The sequence below is a fragment of the Anser cygnoides genome, chromosome 1 (genome assembly GCF_040182565.1).
Source record: "Anser cygnoides isolate HZ-2024a breed goose chromosome 1, Taihu_goose_T2T_genome, whole genome shotgun sequence".
In the NCBI taxonomy this organism is placed as follows: domain Eukaryota; kingdom Metazoa; phylum Chordata; class Aves; order Anseriformes; family Anatidae; genus Anser; species Anser cygnoides.
Window position 1 is genome coordinate 187,525,450 of NC_089873.1, and position 24,382 is coordinate 187,549,831.

Here is a 24,382-nt window from a genome sequence, read left to right on the forward strand (position 1 = left end):
TAACAGCAGGTCACCAGAAATGAAAAGGGAATTATTTGTTTGAAAAAACTGTGAATTCCTAATGAAGTAATTCCTGTCAGCAGAAAACCTATTGTCAGATCATATTTACTGTTGTTTGCACCATGGATATTTGTATATTACAGTAAGTAAAATCACCGTGTTTGTCTCAGTTCAAAGATATAGCAGCTGTCTACAACACCTCTAGGTCTATGAACTACAAGACAAGTGTTGAATAAATATATCAGCTATATTTAAGAGATACACCAGTAAAATGCTTCAGTTTCTATATTAAACTCAATTATGGCTAAATATATAAAAACTAAACAAAGATTCTGTAAGTTTTCTAAACCAGCATTGAAAGTGAAATTCATTGATTAAATTTTGCTATGAAACAGAAATAGCTTCCCTGTAAATTTCATCTGCAGAAACTGACCTAAGGCTATTTAACCACAAGGCTGGTGAAATCAATAACTTATTCAGGTTTAAGATCCATTAAGGAATAATGGTGGGACATGTTAAAAAAGTAATACCAGAGTACTTAATTAAAAAATTGAGTTTAGATTTATTGAGACATTGTGCATTTTGTATGTAAAAAAAACCAACCAACCAACCAACCAAAGACACATAAGACAACAACAACAACAAAACATTTTCCAAGAACTGAAGTAAGAGCAGGTATATTGTCTCTACTATACCAGTAATTGGTCTAACAGTTATCAGTAAAAGAGAGACTTAAGGAATATATGACTGTGAGGGGACTGTGGGGATGTGGTACAGCTGGGGGATGTCTGTATGTGGGTTGAGGATACAAAAATCTCTTAAACTAAATACAGATACCCAGACACACATACAAACACAAATAATGTAACGAGCCAAAGGAAATGCATTCTTTAAAGGTGTATCTCCTCTTCAAATAGAACTCGAGCTGAGATATGTTTTCTAGAACCACATATCTAGTTACTGCACTCAGTCTAGGATACTGTCATCAGATTCAATTGCTCTCTCTACCTGCTTGTGAATCATGAAATTATTTGGGTTGGAAGGGACCTTAAGTATCACTGAATTCCAATCCCTGCCTGCCACAGGCAGGGACACATTCCACTAGACCAGGATGCTCAACACCCCATCCAACCTGGCCTTGAACACCTCCAGGGATGAGGCATCCACAGTTTCTCTGGGCAAAATATTCCAGTGCCTCACCACTCCCTGAGTAAAGAATTTCTTCTTAATGCCTAATCTAAATTTACCCTCTTTTTAGTTTAAAGACATTACCCCTTGTAATACCACAGCATTCCCTGATAAAGTGCCTCCAGCTTTCCTGTAGGCCCCCTTTTGGTACTGGAAGGCCACTACAGGATCTCCCTGGACGGAGAACTTCTGCAGGCTAAACAACCCCAAATCTCAGCCTCTCTTCATAGGAGCCTTCTGCTGGGGGCCCCATAGCTGAACACAGTACTCCATGTGGGGTCTCATGAGAGCAGAGTAGAATGGGGAAAATCACCACCCTCGACCTGCTGGCCATGCTTTTCTGACAGAGTCCCAGATATGGTTGGCTTCCAAGTGTAGATTGCTAGCTCATGTTGAGTTTCTCTTCAATCAACATCCCCAAGACCTTCTCCTCAGGCCTGTTCTCAATCCATTCTCCACCCAGCCTCTATTTTTGCTCAGGATTGTCCCGACCCAGCTGCAGCACCTTGCACTTGGCCTTGCTGAACTTCATGAGCTTTGCACAGGCCCACCTCTCAAGCCTGTAGAGGTCACTCTGAATGGCATCTCTTCCCCTCCAGCTTATCAATCACACCACACAGCTTGGTGTCTTCGGCAAACTTGCTGAGGGTGCACTCGATCCCACTGTCCATGTCAACAACAATGATGTTAAACAACACCTGTCCCAGTACTGACCCCTGAAGAACACCACTCATCACTGATCTCCACCTGGACATCAAGCCAGTGACTGCAATGCTGTGAGTGCGACCACCCAGCCAATTCCTGACCCACTGGGTGGTCCATCTATCAAATCTATGTCTCTCCAATTTAGAGACAAGGATATCATGAGGGACAGCGTCAAATGCTTTGCACAAGTCCAGGTAGATGATGTCAGTTGCTCTTCCCCTACCCACCAATGCTGTATCCCCATTGTAGAAGACCACCAGATTTGTCAGGCACAATTTGCTTTTGTGAAGCCATGTGGGCTGTCACCAATCACCTCCTTATGTTTCATGTGGGTTTGGACCAACTTCATGTTTATAATACATAAACTAAATTGTGCATCATCAAAAATGACTTTTCTGCAAGAGGCTGTTAGACATTTAAATATTTGTAGGTCACATTCATCTCCTCAACAAGTATCTGTTACATTGAAGTGACTGTGTTCAGCTATCATCATAGTACCAATATGGATAGTTAAAAAAATAAAAAACAGCACTTTTCAAAATTTTATTAACTTGAAAAGAATTTCACCAAAAAGGGGGAAAAAAAAAAAAGAAGTAAAAATGGTAAAAATGCATCTCTTTAGCTCTAGCACTCTCTAGTTCAAGCAATGGAGGAGTAAGAGCCTGCAGTAACTTTATTGTTATTATTACTATTTTTGAAAGTGATGAACAACTTAAATAGCAGGATCTTTTCCACCACCCATTGTAATGCTGTAAATAAAAAGTTTTATTAAGAATATCCAAAAATATCCAAAGCATGGGAGAATAAATTCTGAGCCAGTGTCCTTCCTTAAAATTTAAAAAAATTCTCAAAAGTCTTGCAAATCAGGATATTGCAAAGCCCAGAGTTTACAAAAAGGCTATATAAAAATATAATTAAGCCATACATTTTACAACAGAGATTACAATCTGTATGTTTAATAATTTGTACCTCATAAAGCGTGTTATATGTTGTAACTGTCACTGTATTTGTATGCAGCATCAACCTTTCTCCAAGAAGAGTGAAAAGACTGTGAGTATGCATGATTTCAACCTTTCGCCTGGAAGAGAAAACAAAACTTCTATGAAAATGCCAAGCATGATGAAAATTCTCAAGTAAATGCAAAAACATTAGAGTCTAATATTTTGATGTTGTACTAAAAGTTCTAAAACCTGTTATTCTGCATATATTATGAATTAAACATCATTTAAGATCTTTCCTGATTTGAATGCTATTGTAGTAATATACAAAGATCCACAGCAAGCAATTCTATATTTGGGATGTCTTTTTTTTTTTTAAATAAAAAATAAAATAAAATGGCACATCGTTCTCTCATTCACTAGGATCCCAAAAGCTATGAAATTCAAATTGACTGAGGGGAATTTTACAGTTAGGAACAAGAAATACTATAATCTTAAAAAGCAGAGAGGAAAGCAGCTCATGTCAGTGAATTGTATCTATCGCCAAACACTCTTCTTTTTTAATTGGATATAGCATTAAAAATAGAGTACTTATTGTATATCGCATCATTAAATTTATCTACTGCTGTAATAAATACAAAATAAAGAATATTATTAAGAATAATTAATAATCTATATGAAAGCAGCAGGACCGTATGAAATAATATATAGTAAGGTTTCCTAGTTGTGCATTCAAAAGCTAAGAAACTCCTTTCTCATGATTACTGATGATGATAACACAGGCTTCAATCACACAGATTCATTCTAGAATTTTTGAAATGAATACATTATATTTAAATCTTCAAATAACCATAAATGAGAGTGGCAACATCTTGTAACAGTGTCTAGTCTTTGTCACACTAAAAGGAGTTCATAACTTATGAGAAAAACTACATGTATTCAACCTTGCAAGCTATGATGTGGTGCATGGAAGGAAAAAATAATTTGAATACCTATGCTAGTTACACTTAAACCGATTTTTGCTTTGTAACTAGCTGATCTGACTTACATAATGTACGAATTCTTCTAAAGTAACAAAAAATAATCTTTATTTCAGACACTCAAAAGAGGTAAAACTAATTATTATGGAAAAATAAAATGTTAAGGAACACCATAAATAGCACTGGTTAATGTATTTTGTAGCTTTACTTTGCTGTATTTGAGATTAGATATATTTAAAAGTAGAAAATTATAAACGTACAAGCCTATATAGTCCTGTTTTAAGAAGGTTTAAATGTGCAGATAAAAAGAAGTGAAAAAATGGCTGTAACCACTGTCAGTGGGAAGCATCAAAGAGGTAGAGAAGGAAAAGAATAGGATCTGCCTACTGTTAAGGTTAGGCATAGTGGTCTGTCATCACAGATCACAAACAAAAATTAAGTACATCATTCAGAGTTTCATCTAACACATCAATGGTCACTTGTCCAGGTAGCCCATCACCTCAACTCTTTGGTTAATCTGCAAAGAATACCTAATGAATGGTAACTGTGTATTACTTTGATTCTTTTTTTTTTTTTTTTAATCTATTCCTTGGTTATTATTATTGTATTGGTTCAGATTTCATGAATTACATTATAACATCTCTTTATGCAATTCTACTTTAGTGCATTAAAGTAGAATTCCAAAAGGATGCCTGTTTCCTGTAATATAAAACAGAAATTTATAAGTGGTTTATAAACTTTATGTGGTTTACAATTTTGAAATTTCTTAGAATTTCCTGTATTTGACTACAATTTTATATAGCTATGCATATGCACACACATATGTGCACAAATAGGCACACCTCACAAGCATTAGTTATAAGATATGAAAATGGGAGACATTTTTACTTGCTGAAATGTACTTAAAATGTGAACATTCACAGATACCTAGGACTCTGTAGATTTTAATTAATTTATTTTTTTAATTCAAAGTAACAGAATATTCAAAGATACCTTGAAAGATGCACAATATTCAAGTGGATTTGAATGACTTCAATTACATGACAAAATAAGATTTTTATTTTTTTTTCAGTTGTCGTGTTAATTATGTACTTTCACTGAAGAATGGAAACTCCACAGATACATGCATAATTACAAGTAGATGCTCAGGATCAGGAACTGAAATCTCAGCTTCTGAAAAATCTCAGTTTTTCTTTTCTGTAATATTCTGCTGAGCATTTGCTACTCAGTTTATTGCATATGCAATAAATGATTTGAATAAATGTACTTATTTGGACACAGGCCTCTGCGCTAGTTAAACCTTTATCTGGTGTGTCTTAATTCAACTCCTATGAATTTGAACCATTTTTAGTAAGCAATGTTTGAAAAGCCCTTTGAGATTCTTGAATGGACTATGAATTTGCTTTATCAATTCCCAGAACACTCTTTGGTTTGCTGGATCCCAAGAGAAAATCCCATTTGGGAGCATGTTCTCAGCTAACTGTCTCTCAATTACGCTGTCATACTTTATTGATCTTATGGAGAAAAGCATGTATAGCAATACTGCACTCTGGCTGGAGTCCTAGTTTCTTTGCCTTCTGAGGAGGTTTTACATGATTTAAAGCATAGTATAGCATATAGCATAGCTATATATGTATATGTATATATATAGCATAGCTATATATAGTATAGCATAACGCATAGCTATAGTAAAGCACATTGCTAATTTCCGTCCTGCATACTATCCCACTGGAATATCTGCATACAAGAGGAAAAGTGATCAGCAGCAGGTTACATAGCCCTGCATGATTTTCAATTTTTTCTTAACATCAAATAAGGGAAGATGAGACTAAGTACATCTATTTTGTGACTCAGGATCATTTTAAATATGAATATTTCTTGCTTCCCTTGTTATAGAGGCATGATCTTACCTCATTTTTTTATGATCATTTACTAGCTGTTTACTTTTTATTCTGAATTTTTCCATGTGAATTACACATTCTATTTCATTTTTCCCATCAGTTTGAAGGTATTTTTAAAAGTACAACCCTGACACATTTATTGCAATCACACTGAAAATTTGAGCAACAAATTTTTGATGACAATCATATGTTTCCTACAACCCTTATCTGAACATGCAAGAGAAATTTCTAAAATGTATTTTTGAAAAATGGTTTTAGATCATTTCAATATTTAATTTTCAACATATTGTATATTTGGTAGATAAGCACTATATCTTTTCAAATGTCATAATAGTAACAAGTTAACTAGAAGAGCAATTTTATCCTAATGTATAAAAGTAACAGAATATGCAAATGATTAAATGGGAAATGTAACAATTTTATTCTATGTCATTTCTGAAGACTGTTAAATTATGTAAAGTAATTATGACAAAAAGACATGAAGAACTGTGAATTTACACTACTACAATAATTTTAAAACTACACTTACTTATGGCCCAAGTGTTTGAGAAAATATCCGAGAACCTTCAAAGCTTGCACCCATATACTCTCACTTTTGGAAGCCAATAATTTATAAATTACTCTAAAAAAGAAAAACAAATTCAACAAGGTTTTTCATTTTATTACTGAATATCACACACACACATTGTATTTCACTAAACAGGAATATCTTATAAGGAACTTATAACACTAAAACCCAACAACTTACATAAAATGGAAGGGTATACTGAAATCACCAAGCACAGCATAATGATTTGATTATGAGCTCTTTAGGTTAGAGGCATGGTGTCTTTTCATTCAGTTCAATGTTTCATACCAGAAAGAAAAAAACCTTTCCTAATATTCTTCCCTAACTAGAAGAAGAAAATAAAAGACAGCCTGAGAAGTTGTATCTTAAGACAAAAGGAAAAGATTGGAACACAAAGTCACACCACGGTTTTTCTTGAAGTACCTGGATGGTACAGAAAACAAAAATGTGGTTTGTTTGTTTGTTGCTATTTTGCTATAGAACTATAGATAGAAAACAATGTCCTAACTGTGAGCACAACAGGTCTTTCCTATACTTTTGTTTCAACTAGCATTGCCATTCAAATAGTTTTAAATACAAGTAGTATCATGAAGTTTTAAATATTTTATAGAAAACACAGCTTGAATTTATCAGTGATAGGCATTTTTCTTCTATTCTTCTTGTATTTTCCAAAGTACAATACAAAATAAAAATCTATAGTAAACATTAAATTATTAACAATAAAATTATTAATCTTGGAAAAATCCTGCATTACCACGGCTGGCAAAAATCCAGCCAAACCAAAAAAACCCCACCCTGCTTTTCTGTCAATTATCAGATATTAAAAGTATGAACAAGCACATAAATATATAAGTTCCACAGACACCTTTTTTATTTTTATTTTTTTCAGAGAGAATTTGAGAGATTAGGACATTTCTCTCATTTTCCTCTTCTTTCCCCCAAATTATGTAAAACATCAGAAGACAGAATATTCAATGATTCTGAGATAGATACTTGCCTTTTTGATGTATCTTGTTAATTACATATTCTATTTGAGATTGAGAAATAAGTACAGCAGTACATTTACCTTCAAATATAATAGTGATAACCTCAAGGGGAAAATTTTAGTCTCAGAGCTATCCAAAACCAGTCTGTTTTTGAAAAAGTTATATCCCGAATTAGTAAAATTGTACTTTGAAAGACCAGCAGTTGTGATATTTGTGTGAAAAAGAAGGCATTTGGAGAGTGATAATACTGGAACTACTTTTAAAATAGTTTCTCACTTCACTGTCTTACCGTATCCCATTTCTCTGATCAAAGGCAGGTATCATGGATGCTGGATGTTCGGACATTAGTGCCACTAGCAGCTGCAGCACATCATGAATATTTTCATCCTGTATGACAAGACCAATGTTACTCCACGAACTAACCTCAACAGCAAGCTTCCCACAGAGCTGATACAAGTGATTACAGTAAAAGATAGGTAATTTCAGTAATGTACCTCATGCATTGTTAACAAGTAATTTAATATGCTCTGCAGTTCATCTTCTTTCACACCTCGATCCTAAAAAAAAAATAAAATAAAATAAAAAAGAATGGATAAATTTTCAGAGAAAACTAATTCTTTAAAGTATGGCCTAAGAAAACTTGGACTGAGTCATGTAATTCTACAAATTTACTATGTATACTCAAAGAACTAAATTCTCATTTTCACTACATTCCTTTTCTGTACCACTGTGGAAATACAAAACAGCCAGAAGTCAGGCCTCTATTACTGCTAGAAATTATTCTTATAGTGTGGGGTTTCAGATGGTATCAGCTATTACTGCCACTCTTCCAATTCCTGATGCTCAACCAAACAAAAAAAAAAAAAAAAAAAAAAAGAAAAAAGCTAGATCAGAAAATACTGTTTTTCAGTCTAGTCTCACATGGCAAATTATACCTCAAAGACCATCTGTAATGGAGAGAAAGAAGAATCCTGGACTGTTTCAAACTGTAGTAGGACAGAAAACAAATAATAAAAAAAAAAATAAATAAAAATAAAAGAATAAAATAAAGTAGTAACTGCAGAATCTAACTTAACAACTGACATTACCTTGTCCTTTTATCAATGAAATATTTATCTACTATCATATACTATCATATAAAAACTGCTCCAAATACCTGAAAGGTTCTGTACTACTACATACTATTTCTGCAAGTTCCTTTAATAAAATATATATAGCTTAGTTTGGTGAGGTTAATAAGAAATGTTGTATGGATTTACTGCCTTTATGTCTGTCAGAAGTACGTGCATCAATTAAAATTAACAACCAGAAACAGTTATAACGTCTGATAGGTATCAATTATTTACTACTCTGAAAGAACCTATATAACAGATATAAATGGTTTCCATTTGTAATTGACTGTTTTACCTTAAGTATAAGTTGTTTCAAAAACAGAAGCATAAATGCCCTTAGTGATATGATCTCTTTCTGTGAGGGCCGAGGACCATCTGGAAGAAGCAAAATATACCACATTTAAATATAAGCTAAGTCCTTTAATGAGTGCAGCTTCTTCAGTTCCTACAACAGATCTCGTATTGTATTCCTTTTATAAAAGATCGTATTTACAAACCTTTCAGAATAATGTTTTACAACATAATGCACCTTGAGTGATGTTTCATTTTTGAAGAAAAAAAAAATCCAGATATATTTTTTTAAACAAAGACATGAGAACATGAAGGGCAGTAATCAGATCTTGACTCACACAAGTGAATTAAGGTATAGGCTCTGTAGGTGTTCTCATATGATCCAGGAGACGTAAATTCGAATATAGACAACCACTCTCTTTATTGACTAATTCTACTCCACTGTCCCAAGGTCAGTGCGCAATTCAGGATAAAAATCTAGTTCTATTGACTACACTGAATGAAATTCCAGTGAAAACAGTGCAAGTTTAGACATCTAGAACAAATAAGCTTAGAAGGGTATGAACACAAAGCTGAATCTCACCTAAAATTTTTGATGACAACTTGGAATAACTAGGCCACTATGTTAAATGCCATCAGAATGAAATCCAAAAAAGAAATTAATGAAATATTAGTGATGGCCATTACTTGCAACAGAAACAAGCCATTAATCAAAGAGAATTAAGGAGCATAAAAAGAAATAAAATCAATTTAAATCAGAGAAAAAAAAGTCTGCAATCCTTAATCCTTTAAAAAGTTGTGTTTGTAGAAGTACACTATAAAACCAAATGTAAAAAAAAATAAAGAAAAAAAAAGAATAAGAAGCAAAGACCTAGAATAAATATATTCACTTGAACTTTGCTATATTGTATATTCCATTCTCCCCTTTCATAAATAATTAAGGTTGACCTCAAAATTTCTTTGTTAAATTTCTACTTTTCAAACAGTATGTGTCATACACTGTCATAAATTTTGCACAGTGAAAATCAGTGAATCATAATTTACTTTTTCATTAACCATTTTATCTTATGCTGATAAACACATATCAAAACTTAATAACACATATGTCTCAGTAGGATTTAAAATCCAGTTAAATCCAAAATTTTAATATATGTATTTATATATTAAATTTCGGGCTCCACTCTTCAAAGTGAAGTCATTGCTTTACACAGCTAATTCAGGAAAGTGCTTGTTGCAAACTTGAAGATGAGTTGTATTTGCTTAGCAAGGAAGAAGAAAAACACTAGTTAATCCTCTCAAGTTTCCTTCCCTGTTTCAGATGGAAGAGGAGGAGAGCTGAGTAAATTTCAGAAAGAATCAAATAAATTTCAGCCTTCTCCCCATTCCGTCATATGTCACAACTGTAAGGATATTGTTGTAAAAATCTCTTATATAGGCTTTGAAGCTATAGGAACAGTTTTCTATGAATACATTCTAATGGCACCATGAAACACCCACTTCCTGTTGTAAAAACAGAATTGAATGTTTTGGTACTAAATGCACTACATTAAAAACTGCATGTGCTTTTCTGGCGATGGTGTTGCTAGCCAACAGCTATTTTTTCCCTTAATTGAAATGCAGAATCTAACTCCTTTAACTGCATCACAGAAATCTGTGTCTTCACATTGCCTCTGTCCTCCTACACCTTACCAGGTTTCATAACAGAAAATATCTGAAAACCAGGTCTAAAAAACTGAGGTGTTTTGTCTTTCCTGAAAGACTGTAATTATGGAAACAGAAAATGGAACAATAAGGCAAAGGAGAGCTCTTCAAAGCCTTCTTGTAACAGAAATTTCAAAGGGTGGATTAAAAAGAAAATATCCCAAATTAACTTGGAACCTCTTCAAAGATACCTGAGTTTCATAGTTATTCATATACCCGATAGTTTCTCTGGAGATATAGAAGAACCCTTTTGAGTTCTTCAACATGCAAAAGACACAAAAGGAGTTCATGCTTGCTGGTTATATGCCAAGCAGACAGAACAATGTTTTTTTTTTTTTTTTTTTTTTTGCTTTTGTCTCCCATTACTGATTTTTTCTTGAATTTTAATTGTGTTTTGAATCTTCATTGCCTTAGAATCAGAAAAATGGGGATAGTCTCTACTCAAAAGACTTCATTACTTTGAAAATTAAAAGAGGACTGGTAAAGAAAAATAACAGAGGCTAGAGTAACTGGACGCTATGTAAACCAGTTAGCTACAAGTACTGGAAGAATGGACTGCACAGCAATTGTAATGCAAGAGTCACCTGATACAGACTGAATGCAAAAAATTTGGGAAATTGTAAAGATACATAAAACAAATTAACCACTGTAATTTGTTATTTCATCGGACTTTTTGACTTCATTACTAGTTGAAGAAGTAATACCAGACAGATTTATTAAAAAAAAATAAAATGATATTGTTTCCTGTGGAAATTGGTTTCACTTTTGCTGTATTTCCTGATGTCAGGATTATTTCACAGGTTTCCATTCAATGTGGTCTTCAAAAACAAGTCATTTTTTTTCCTGTCACCTATTTATAACTGGCAATTGAATCAAAAACAAATGATCAAACAAAACGCAACAATAAAATAAGAAACTCAATTCCATAGTATTAAGTGGAAAACTTACTTCCTTTATGTACATGTGCATCTGAAATGTAAAACTATCAAGCAAAATTATATGAAAAAATATGTATCAAGTATCTATACATTTTGAAATAGTGTCTCTAATACATGAGAAGGAAACAAAACAACATAAATTTACCATAGTGAATAAAGAAAGAAATACTAGTTTGAAATACAAAAGCAATAATGAAAGAGAAGATAGAAAACCAAATCTGAAACAAGCATTTGAGTTTTTTAAGTAATTCAAAATGTTTGCATGTCCTGTTTTATAAGCTGAATTGCAGAAGAATCAGGAGGTGAACTTTCACTTTTTTTTTGAGAAAAAATGTTAGTCAAATAAGAGGGTATACTAAACTCAGTCAGTACAGAAAACACACCCAACTTTGTGCTTTATTAAGACAGAAGAAAGCAATAAAACTTCAAGGCAGAAAAATGTCTGCAAGTAATAGTAAATCAAACTGCTAATATTAAAATGTGTTTCAATATTGCTGTGTAAAAAAATGACAAATGTATACAAGAAGAAAGCATTATACTATTAAAATGTCTGCATGAATAAGCTTACTTTTAATATGACAGCAAATCATCTGAAAAGAGTATAACATGGTCAAATTTGTGATATTGGCAAGATCTATATTAAAGTTTCTTTCAGATTTGAAAGGTCTTATGCCAAGTTAGCTTAGAGTTTCAGTTGTCTCTGATAAGGAGATACCATATTTCATTCTGATGCGCTGGAAGGAAGGGTTGCCATCTAGAGGGACCTGGACAGGCTCAGAAGGTGGACCCATGTGAACAACATGCGGTTCAACAAGGCTACATTCATGGTCCTGCACTTGGTTCAGGCAATCCCAAACATGAATACAGGCTGGGTAGAGAATACATTGAAAGTAGCCCTGAGGAGAACTTGAGGGTACTGGTGAATGAAAAACTCCCCATGAGCCAGAAATGTGCACTTGCAGCCCAGAAAGCCAATCTTATCCTGGGCTGCATCAAAAAGAAATGTGGCGAGCAGGCTGAGGGAGGTGATTCTCCCCCTCCTCTACTCTGCTATTCTGAGACACCACCTGAAATACTGCATTCAGCTCTGGGTCTCCCAACATAAGAGAGACACAGACCTGTTAGAGTGAGTCTGGAGGAGGGCCACAAGGATGATCGGAGGGCTGGAACATCTCTCCTATGAAGAGAGGCTGAGAAAGTTGGAGTAACTTAGCTTAGAGAAGAGAAGGGGGGAGACCTTATTGCTCTCTACAACTACCTGAACGGAAGAGGTGGAGGGCTGGGGGTCAGCCTCTTCTCACAGATAACTAGTAATAAGACTAGAGGGAATGACCACAAGTTGCGCCAGGGGAGGTTCAGGTTGGAAATTAGGGGAAATTTCTTCTCAGAAAGAGTAGTCAGGCATTGGAACAGGTTGCTCAGGGAAGTGGTGGAGTCACCGTTCCTGGGGATGTTTAAGGAAAGGTTGGATGTGGTGCTTAGGGATGTGGCTTAGTGGGTAATATTGGTGGTAGGGGGATGGTTGGATCAGATGGTCTTGGAGGTCTTTTCCAACTTTAATGATTCTATGATTCTATGACCTTACAGTGGACTTCCAGGCCTTAAAGGCCTAAAAGAAAGGTGGGGAGAGACACTTTTTCAGGGAGTGATGTGATATGACAAAGGGTAATGGCTTTAAACTAAAAGAGAGTAGATTTGGATTAGCTATTCAGAATAAATTTTTAAATCAGAGGGTGGTGAGGCACAGCAACAGGTTGCCCAGAGAAGCTGTGGATGACCCATCCCTGAAAGCATTCAAGGCCAAGTTGGATGGGGCTTTGAGTAACTTGGTCTAGTGGAAGGTGTCCACTAGGGGGGTTAGAACTAGATGATCTTTAAGGTCCTTTCCAACCCAAACCATTCTGCAATTCTATGATTTTCTCATATTGTGATATTTTTCTGTTTCTTACAGTAAAACGACCACTTAACAGGTCTCATTCTTTCATTCTGAAATATCAAATGACACTTTTGAGGCAGCAAGTCTAACATTCACATCATTGTATTTTAGAAGCATAAGTTTCTTGCTTTTACAAACTTCTCTTTACACACTATTTTATTTTTTAACAAATGGTAAACTTGCAGATAATATGTGGCAGTAGTGGCTGCATGCTGTTTAATGAAATCAACACAAAAACAACATCCTGGAACAGTTAAATTCTCTGATTTATTAGGACTGGTGAAGTTATGAATTGCTGAAAACAGAAGTGTAAAGAAAAAAGCATAAGGCAGTATTATCTACACCTTTTTCTATTTGTAGTATTCTAAGATTATGAGCCTGAATCAACCAGATTTCCACATCACATTGGCAGATTGCACTTAATGTTAAAAAAAAAAAAAAAAAAAAAAAAGGATGTCTGGGGAAGAAAAGTAATGAAGTAATGTAATATCCAGTCAATCAAACATTTTGAAAAGTTTGGGGGAATTTTATCAATCAATGAAAATAATTAATGTGTGTTCCATAAAACAATATGAAATTAAGTTAATATGAAATGAAATTTAGCAACCAATCACCTCAGAAATTAATTTATTTCCACAGTTATTTGATTGCAAGTCATCATAATTATTACCCCTGTACTAGTCAGAAGCAGAAGCAACCTGTAACATAATAGCAAAAAAAATCTTACTGTTGATTTGCTGATACAGTGCTATGTCACTGATCTTCTTCCCTGGCAAGCCAACATGTTCAACTCAATACAATGAAAGTCATTTTTAGATAGGAAATGCTACACAATACAGCTGTATCAAATACATAGGACTTTCTGCAGTCTAAGCAACAGGGAGGAACAAAGAAGAAGTTGAAATTAGCCTTGAAGAAAGGTAGGTTTATCTGGAAATCTATCTGACAAAAGGAGGAAATTCTGATCTAGTGGATAACAATACGTATTTTGAAAAGGTACATGGACTCACCATATATAAAATGCCTTCCCAACTACACTACACAGGCCTTAGTAATCGTGATTTTTGTTGTCGTACCACTACACCAAACAAACAGTAATCTGCACTATCCGACTACATTTCAGAGAGCTATCTAGTTGTATTCTTACAGAAACACATGTGCCTAGTTTGGAATTGACACAAATGAGAAGAGAAGGTACTACACCCTTAAAATACATAAGAATTAGAGAAAAGATAGGGAAGTAAAAGAGCCATATGTATGCTAATTCAGAGTAACTGATTCATTTTTCATTCTTAATTTTGTGTCCTTGTGTACCCCATGCCTTCTGCTCAGATTTTGATGAATACATTATATATTTTTTGTAGCTACTCAGGTGGTCTTACATATATCAATACTCAAAAGATACAGCTAACTGCAGAGAGGCAGATCTGGGCAAGAAAAAAGCAAGCCATACCTCCTGCAGAAAGAAATGTCACACAGTTTCCACAAAAGAGCAAGCCTAGCCATAGGGAAGTCGCACACGCAATACGTTCCCAAAGTGTTGTTAGGTACTAGTATCATGACACAGAACTACAGGAACTCTTTAATTAAAACAAAACAAAACAAGCAAACGAACAAAAGAATTAAAGCAATAAGTAGACAATATTATCCAACTTGCAATCTCAAACTAGTTGAGCAATTTTCCAGATCTCTATCTAGATGTAAATGTAGCTGACATCTGGAAACTTTACCTCCCAGTAGCTGGTCATTCAACAGTCACAAATAACAGTGTACTTATAAACTCATCAGCTGCGCATCTAACTTCCTAATTCCTCTCTGAGCTCATTTCTGGTTAACCTGCCTGGAGGTAAAACTGTACCTAAGCAGCACTGCAGTACAATCTTCATCAGGACATCGAAAGCATGAGGCTGGATAGAGTCAGCCCTACAGCAAGATTCAGCTAACCCTACTTGTAGACATCTACAGTGTACTTGGCTACACATGAGACGGGCTTCTAACCTTCCACTGAAGTCAATGGAGGGCTAGTCAATATAGCCAATGGAGTCTAGAGAGTAAATACCTTTCAAACCAAATAGCTCTCTGTCTCTATTGACTCAGGCCAGGATTCATTTTCCTAAACATACTTTCCAGTGCAATTTGACACACCATAAGGTATCTAAGATATCTACACATTGCTAGCAATGAAACACAGGACACCTGCATCCTTCTGCAGCAGACCCTGAAAGGGAAGTACGATGCCCCATAGAGATTAAAATAATGCTGGAAAGCCAAATGCTGGCAACTGAATCCATCCTGTATTCCATTGTCTATTATCAGCAGACATCTAGCTCAAATTGAAACACCTACTTTGTAGGTACCAAAGATGAATGCGGCTTAATTCCATTTGGGCAGAGGGAATCCAGAGTCAGTATCAGTGGAAAATACTTTTTTATCATTCAAAAAAAAAAAAATCCAAGCTAATTAAGGAACAGCTGCAGTTAATTTTCATAATCTGATATTACAAATTTTTCATTCAAATGAATAGAGAACAGAAGCACATTGTGCTTTTGTTAGTTACTTTTAAAGCAATTTTAATTATTCTATGAAGAATATAGTTAGTCTAACATTATACTGTGAGATAACTGTGAATGAGGTCCCAGCTCCATTTTTTTTTTCTTGTTAATAATAAAAATGGTAGGAACAATTCTTATCCTAGATTAAGCATCCTCACAGACAGCTATTCCTGTGGGCCTCAACAAGTTATAATTCCACTGCCTGTGAGTATATATAAGAAATGTTCCTTCAATTTTTATTTATTCACAAAATAATTACATACAGCTATGTACATAGCTCCGATAATAGAAGAATTAGCCAATAACTTATCTGTATTCAGATTCTTAAACATTTGCATATTTGACAGCACTACTGCATCTTTCAGTTGTTCAATTTTAGCATGACAGTAATGTAGTAACAGAATAAAGATAATTAATAACGTTCTAATATCAATTATTTTTTAAGAGACTTTCTGCCAAATCCTCCCTTCTTTACACAAGTAGTCTGCTAAATGTAATGACATTACAGCTGGAGTGTATAGGATTACAATGATTTGATGCTCTGGTTAATACACATCTGTTACATACAGCATTTAGCCTTCATGTATTATCGTATTTTGTTGTTGCTATTGTTTAATGTTTCCTGAGCTAGACGAAGCACCTGACTATAAACAAAGTTAAATCAATCTCTATTTTGTAAGGACAATATTATCGAACTGGAAATACAGCTTTAGAAATCTCAGTAGTAAGAACCAGAGGCTTCCACTCTGTTTTCAATGTCACTTAACCCTACAAATCAATCATTATGATATTCAAACCCCACAAAACTTTGTTTGGTATATGAGATACACAAAATTTCTTCTTTGGTACAGAAGAAGAAGAATCAGCAATTTTTCTATGCTTTTAAAGTAGCCCCACATAACACTGACACTGTTGGGAAACATAAAGAACGGTGTGAGTAACTTGCTTGTCAGAGTTTTACTAAAAATACTTGCACAGTCATTGTATTGTTGAAGACTGGTACTGATTATTGTTGATTACTTACCTCCTTTCTCTATAAATCCAAGGAGCATTTGACAAATTTACATCTCAAATCTTGCTATACAGGAAGTGTTTATAATATATTTCTTATGCACTGTACTTACCTAACCCTTTAGGAGTAATGCCACTGCTATCAGCAGGATTAACCACCCAGTAGTAGTATTTCAGTGTGTGCATTAACTGCAGTACTGTTCCTACTCTGCGTATAGTGTTATAGATTGTAGCAGTTCCAATGAATTCAGCTGACAAGTAGGTATACAAAGACAGCTGTACCTAAGAAATGAAATAATTATTCGCATAGGTGTAAGTTAAATATTAACAGCTTTAATTTGAAGAGTTGTTAGGACTTACTTTGGATATGATATGAAAAAATATAAAAAATTACAAAAAGCTTTACAGACTGCAGGGACTGGATCGTCATCTGGAATGACCTCCAGAAACTCCTTCCAACCTAAATTGTCTATGATTATGATTAATGCAAAAATAAATGTGCTAGTTTGTATTATATTTTGCGTTTTTATACTAAAAGTATATGTTTTTAGATTTTAGGACCATGCCACTTTTCACTTTCGTCCACATTTCTGAACTGTGATTTTTTAGGGAAATATTTTTTTCACTATAATCAGAGATAAATGACATCTCTTTTTATAGTTTTATGAAAACAAATACATAATTTAAATCAAAAGGAAAATGTATGTGAATGTGTAATAAAAGATAGCTTACTTTTTGCTTACAAATAAAAATACATACACTTATGCTTTATCACTAGGAAAACAATGCAACCACTTAAGAAGGGACTGGGTTTCCAGAAACAGTATTTTGATAGAATTAGCCAGAATCTTAGGCAGGAATATAACTACTTTTACAAATGCATAAGACTCACTGGAGATTATAGTTAAGCAGGGGATAGACTTCATGATCTAAAAAGTTTTTGCTATTACCATGTTTTTAAATTTAATATATATATACATATACATATATGTATATATAAGTACCATGGCATATAAGAACACTACTATTTCACTTCACTGTATAAGAGTCATAACATCTTTCAAATGTACAATTACCTTTGCAGGGGTATGTATCCAGATAGCAGGATTAAAAAGGATGTGATCACATAATTGCTTCAGCAGAGGTGCTCCATGAGACAATCCATCCAAATATTTTGCAAATGATAAAAATTGTTCCAGAACTGCTCTGGTTATGTGAACTCTAGATGACTGGGGAAAAATAACATAAAAAAGGATTTTTTTTTAACTTCTTCATTAAAATACAGCAGAAATATTAAACGATATTTTCACCAGGCTCATCTTTACTAAATATATGCAACCTCATATGTTTTTATTTCATTGGATATGAAAGGATATCAACAACTTATACTTCGTAATAATATTTATGATCATTCTAAGGACTACATTTTATAAGTTCAAAATATTAATCAACTCAGTGTAAATCCTTTTTATTTTTTCCTTTTTTAGTTGTTTTAATACAAGCCAGTCAGCATTCTACATCCTATGACATAGTGCCTTGAGAACTTCCATCTGAATTCCTTAGCTCTCCTTCAGTTAGTTTGTGTGTCTTACTGAAATTGGGTTTATCAACATGTAAATACATATTACTGGGAAACTTGCTTTGTTAAACATAAGTAATTAAGGATTTGGGTTCAAAATTTCCTCAAATTTTGAGAGAGCTGTTCAACTTCGTAGCATATGTTATGAAATTACTGCTAAGACCTGCTCCTAAGTAGCAACATGGCATGTGGTCTTTGACAAACTTCTTTATATACCAAGTAAACAAAAGGAACCAATAGGAAAAAATCACTAAGAATCCTCCCATTTGCCTTCCCTACAAAATGTTCCAATTACTTTTAATGCTATAAATACAGTCTGGGAACATGCAGATTTGTTATTTTTAGATGTGAAGTCCATTTGTCAGTAATACAAGTTCAGCCTGGATATTGAGTTTCCTTTGGCTTGTACATCACAAATCACAATAAACAGTCTTCAGCTAATAAGAACAAACAGGTTATTTTGATGTTTATGTCAGAAAATGAACAACAGATAATTTACAAATAATAAAATAGAGCCTGACTGGGAAACAAAAGGATTTTTTCCTGACATGTGCCAACTGAACATAAGCATATAATGAAAAAATAAAATACATCTTTTTAAAGAACTTCAACCAAGGAGAATATAGCATTAAAAAACAAGCAAACAAACAAACAACAAATGTACAATGTACATTTCTTTGTACATATAAATGTACAGTGTATTCAGTGTGTGTGAACCACAGTGCTCTATTCAAGAGCAAAGGACTCCATGCGGACTCACTGGCCTGCCTGCACATAACATATAGAACTGGAGCTAAGAGCTTTTTAAATTCATTCTGACTATAAATCACAAGAAAACCTACCACAGCAAAAATAAATAAATAAATAAATAATAAAAATCTTAGAATAATCCTTTGTTTAAATCACACTTATTTAGTATGGAAAACATAGAGGCAAAGAGAATAATCTGCTTTCATATAATACTTCAATGAAGGTAAGCTCTTTCTCTGTAAGAATGTATTTTCCTAGGTGCAAATAACATAGGGATCAGAATAAGAGAAATTATTTATAACTCTTTAAAATTCAATACATTTTTAAATGCATGATTATCATAATTTAATCATCGGAGGACACAAAACTATAAAGGTAACTCCTCAGATGATTGTTATTATACTGATCACATCTGATAGCAGCCACTCGAGAATGTCACAGCCATAAGATTCAACTGTAAGGGTATCACTATTTTAATAATATTAAAACAAACTACTGTCAGCTGTGCATAATTGAGTAACTGGATCTCATAAGGTTTTGGGGCCAGGGAGCAGATAACATCTGTCAGGCAAGCATCTGAACTAAACCTCAGCCTTGTGATAACTGCTTAACATGTCTAAAAACAAATAAGTAAAGGAAATGCCACTTGCAACTGTTTTTTTCATAAACAAAATTATTTTACAGCTTTTTCCTTCAAAATCCAGATCAACTACATCAACAATTTCAGAACTAAGCCACAGAGGACTAACTTAATTTTTATTAACACACACAAAAAAGAAATGTAAACCTAAATTATTGCATGTCTGTGATATGCTTGTGCAAACTGGGAACTATATAACTTGGCTAAAAGAGATTTTAGGGGACAGAAAGTGGAGAAACACAAAACAAAATACATTTAAGTGATTCACAAACAGCTCTAAAGTAAAAGCATAAATTAGATAAACAGGATCAACTCCAGAAAATTGCTTCTTTGAATATTGGGAGATAAGAGACAAGGAAGATAAAAAAACAAACAAACAAACAAAAAAAACCACTCCTGTAGACAACTTAGAAGTATTACAAATAAAAATGTCTAAAACCACAGATATGTTTTATTCTACCAGCCTTTTCATCTGAATGATTTGAAATACAAGAATGACAGTAGAAATACTAAGAACAAAGAACAAAACAATCAAAAACACATACCTTTTCGAGGAGGTAGCCAATGACTAGAAATCCTTTTCCACCAAGCATTTGTTCTTGCATGGCTACTGAACTCTTAAGAAGCTCAACCAAGAAAGCCAATAGGGTAGCGCTGCATGTAAAGAACAAGCATTTTTCAAGTTACAAATACAGAAGAATCAGTATGTTACATTCCCAGTATTAACCAGGTATTAAACGAACACAAACAGGCTTAAAGTGGTGAACAATTCCTTGAAAGAATATAAATCTTACATTTCCTGTTGACAAATTTCTCCCATGGTTGTTCACATATTACAATGGTAGGAGTGGGAGTTATTATTCAAATAGAAGTGGAAAAATATTTGTTTTAGCTTTCCTGATGTGATCAGGATTATCCCAAGTTTTTAAGTATCTAGTCCTGCAACTTGCAGTTCTAACCAGAGGTCTTGTAGTTGGCAGAGGCAGGAGATGAAGAGTGGGATCCAGCTTACGATGCTAGAACGATGCAGGCCAAAGGCTGTGTCAACCATCCGACCATCCAGATTATGCTAAATAGCAAAATATGCATCCACTAGGTATAACTCATTCCACACTTTCAGTCCCTATAGACACTACTACCATGGAAATGAGGACTCAAATGGCTGAACATGCATGTGGGCAGCAATGCCCAGCACAAACCACAGTGTAACATCAGGGTGGAGAGCTTCCATCATACTTTCTCAGGACTAAACATTAAAATTGTATCTAGGCCTGACCAAATAAAGGCTGAGAATCACTTTTAATTCTCTTAGGAATGCACTCAGAGCAGCAAGGAAATCACCCAGCAGCCCATCCCAGATTCCCAGATGTGCTCAGATGTGCTCAATATCCATGAGGTGTTCAGAAAGCACCAGATGAGAAGGTTGGGGGCAGGGGGGAGAAAGAAAAAAAAAGTGTTCAGTTTAGAAACTGGAGAGATATTAAAGACTTCAGGGGACAGACTCATTGAGAAGGTGAAACTATGTTATGAAAACCAACAAACAGAGGGAATATATGGCAGATCAATTCACCGTGGGAGAAAGAAATCACGATTGGTTCTTGTGTAGTGAGAAGGAAACAAAAATATACTCATCTGTTGCTGAAAACCCAGAGGAAAAGGAGAAACAAAAAACTGTTATGACAGAAAGAAAATATTTTAAATTATTTTGAAATAGCTTAAAAATGTAGGTGATGGAATGCACTATGCTGAGTTAAAAATGTAAAAAAGTAATTTTCCCTTTTCTAAGAATAAAATATTTATAATAATTCCTAACTCTTAAAACAAGTATCTGCAATCAAGAAGGCTCTCACACACAGGTGCTGGCCACAGGCAAGGGTGAAAACTGCAGCATTTCCAACTATGAAAAAGTGAATTAAAGAAAATAACCAACCTATATTTTATAAATTTCAATTTTACATAGGGTATGTAGTTAGCAAGAAGTTCTCTTGCTCTCCAAATACAATCTTTTACATTGAAATAAATGTTAAGATTGGTTAATCCGTGTCAGCACCAAAACACAATTAATGTGCTGAGAACAAGATGTATTCTATTTGGTGAGAGAGGCTGGCATGTGAAAAGTACACGGTGTAGGCCAAGTACATACTGTGAACATGAAACAATGCCTTGTGTTGTTTCATTGCTGACTGGTCACAATAATCAGTCTAAAAACACATATAGAATTCTCCACAAAGTGTCAGCAGTAAGAGAACGCAGATAACATCCATTTACAATACTCAAAAGCGTTTATCAAAACAGTCTGTCAAACTGTCATATCAATTTCAAAACAGGTTATATGCATCAATTTTTTCTTACCATGACAGAAAATTCCTATTGTATTTGTCATTTAAAATGAGACACTCATCATTTTTACTACATGACAAGACATAAGTAGCTCATGTAAAGGCTTGAAGATATATACTTAGAAAACTCAGAAGTTGAACAGATCAAAGAAAATTCCAAGATCCAATAAAATTCCATACTATCCTATTTTATGAGTAACTTTTAGTCTTAGAAGGACAAAAATGCAGAAAGTTAAGAAACAGCATACATTTGTGGGATTAAGACCTAAATTACAATAACAAATAATATTAATTTTATATTGAAAATCAAAAATTATTCTTAAAAAGGATTTTAAAGTTTTTTATAGTATGTGAACACCACTAGACTTATGTCTGGAATGTCATTTCTGTGAGTGATGTTCCAGAAGCCTGTATTGCAATTTATTTGCCCCTCCTATCAACTTAAATGTAAACTCACGGGGTGGAATTATTCTTATCTCATATTAACACGATTTTTACACAACGGTTATAAATTCTGATAGGACTCCGAACACAAATTCTAAGACACCTTAACAAAATAGGTTTTCTGTCTTTCCTTCTTTTTAATTATGCATAAAATACATCAGTCAACTGTGAAACAGTTAGCGGCCTGCCTTAACCATGCCACAGAGACAAAAAACCACAAGCTGGTTCTATGCAAGTAAGAGTCAATCAACATAGTTTTTAATTCAGATGCAGATAGAGCCTAAATATCATTTTGAAGATTTTAGCCATTTTTATGTGGGGTATGACTGAACTGATTAATCCTGCCTGTCCACATTAGCTCTGTACAGAGCTAACGTAGCTGTCACTGCGAAGTGATGCCAATGTTCCTACTTTCAGGGAAATGTATTAATTCAGACAATACATTTGTGAACGTACTACGCCTTTTTCTAAGGCCAAAATAGCTTTGAACATCTATGAAACCAGACATGCAAAGACACCACAAGCCAGCTCTGCAAAGAGTTGGCTCAGGACTGCAAGCAGTAACTCTACCTACATTCTTCGTCCTTCCACGTTATCCAAGATCACCACCATAAATAATAGAATCGTAGTATATACTAACTCAAATCTTGGGATAGCACATGTGAATGCATTATTACATCTTCAAGTGCATAAAAAATGTCATGTATCAGAAAAAGAAGCAGTTAAGGTGAACAACCTGATATGTGCATAGAGGCACAATGAAGTTTGAGGTGAATAGAGTATAGATGAAAATTAGCACCATAATTAAATACAGCTGGCAGTTTGTCCACATCATTATACATGAAATGAAGTAATTAAAAATATCTTTACAATTTTAACAGATACAAGGAATGTAAGATCAAAATGGAAGGGTTTTTAAATTATAATTGCACACACAGTACCAAAGCTAGTACTACCTGAAGAATATGATCAAAGAGACAGGCAGAAAACAGATTACATGCTTAGTCTGATTTGTTTTTTCTTTTTCCAGAAATATTGCTTACACTTGTTTTGGGTGAAACTTTTTTTTTTTTTGAGGAGGAAAAAGGGAGTTAAACTGTACTAAATAACAGCTGCTGAATGAAACAATATTTTTTAAATGTTATGTTATCTACACTTTATACTAGAGAGCATTCAATCTGCCTGCAAAAGCCCAACAGTTAACAATTCTCAATGCTTTCCCCAATGTCTTCAAAACTTCTCCTTCTCTACATGTTCAGACTGACCTCAAGCAAACACGTAAGTATACGTATTTTATATAAATATATATATATGTAGCAAGAAATGCTTAATCACATAATGAATGTTTTCTCCTCAACATTGCATTCTAGCAATTTAGTCTGCCTGTCTAATTTATTTTGTATCCAGAAGTTTTAACATATTTCTAATAATAGTCAATTTATATCATCATCTTGGAAACTGAAAATAAATTAAGATTTTAAATATAAAAATCTTTATCAGCAGAACCAAGTTGTCAAAATTATGCCTTTCAAAAAGTTACTGTTGACACATGGGAAATAATATTGGTTAGAAGACTGTCTTCTGAGATGTAAAATTTTTCAAACAGAATTTAACAAACTTACCAGTAACTAAAATGCATCGGATTGGTGCAGGGCTCACATTAAACTTGCAAAATTCTGTGCATTGCCATACAAAATTTCTCTCCATTCTTGCCTATTTTCAACTCCCCTAGATACAAAGGCAAATATAAAGGATACTTCAGCCCATTCCTACATCTCCTCTATTCCATGCCCTGCCTAGAAGACATCAGTTTTTCTGCAGTG

The 24,382-nt window shown here is 34.1% G+C and overlaps 1 protein-coding gene across 11 annotated transcripts in view; it reads right to left on the reverse strand.

Moving 5' to 3' along the window:
- Positions 1-24,382, reverse strand: part of NBEA (neurobeachin) — a 521,005-nt gene that overhangs the window by 357,052 nt on the left and 139,571 nt on the right. For all 11 annotated transcript variants that reach the window (XM_048081219.2, XM_066989702.1, XM_048081215.2 and 8 more), the window contains exons 11-18: positions 20,322-20,430; positions 17,884-18,036; positions 16,921-17,089; positions 8,674-8,753; positions 7,761-7,823; positions 7,556-7,653; positions 6,242-6,334; positions 2,863-2,971 (exon numbers count right to left, since the gene is read on the reverse strand). In XM_048081219.2, the coding sequence (XP_047937176.2) occupies positions 2,863-2,971; positions 6,242-6,334; positions 7,556-7,653; positions 7,761-7,823; positions 8,674-8,753; positions 16,921-17,089; positions 17,884-18,036; positions 20,322-20,430 (874 nt within the window). The remainder of the gene's footprint in view (positions 1-2,862; positions 2,972-6,241; positions 6,335-7,555; positions 7,654-7,760; positions 7,824-8,673; positions 8,754-16,920; positions 17,090-17,883; positions 18,037-20,321; positions 20,431-24,382) is intronic.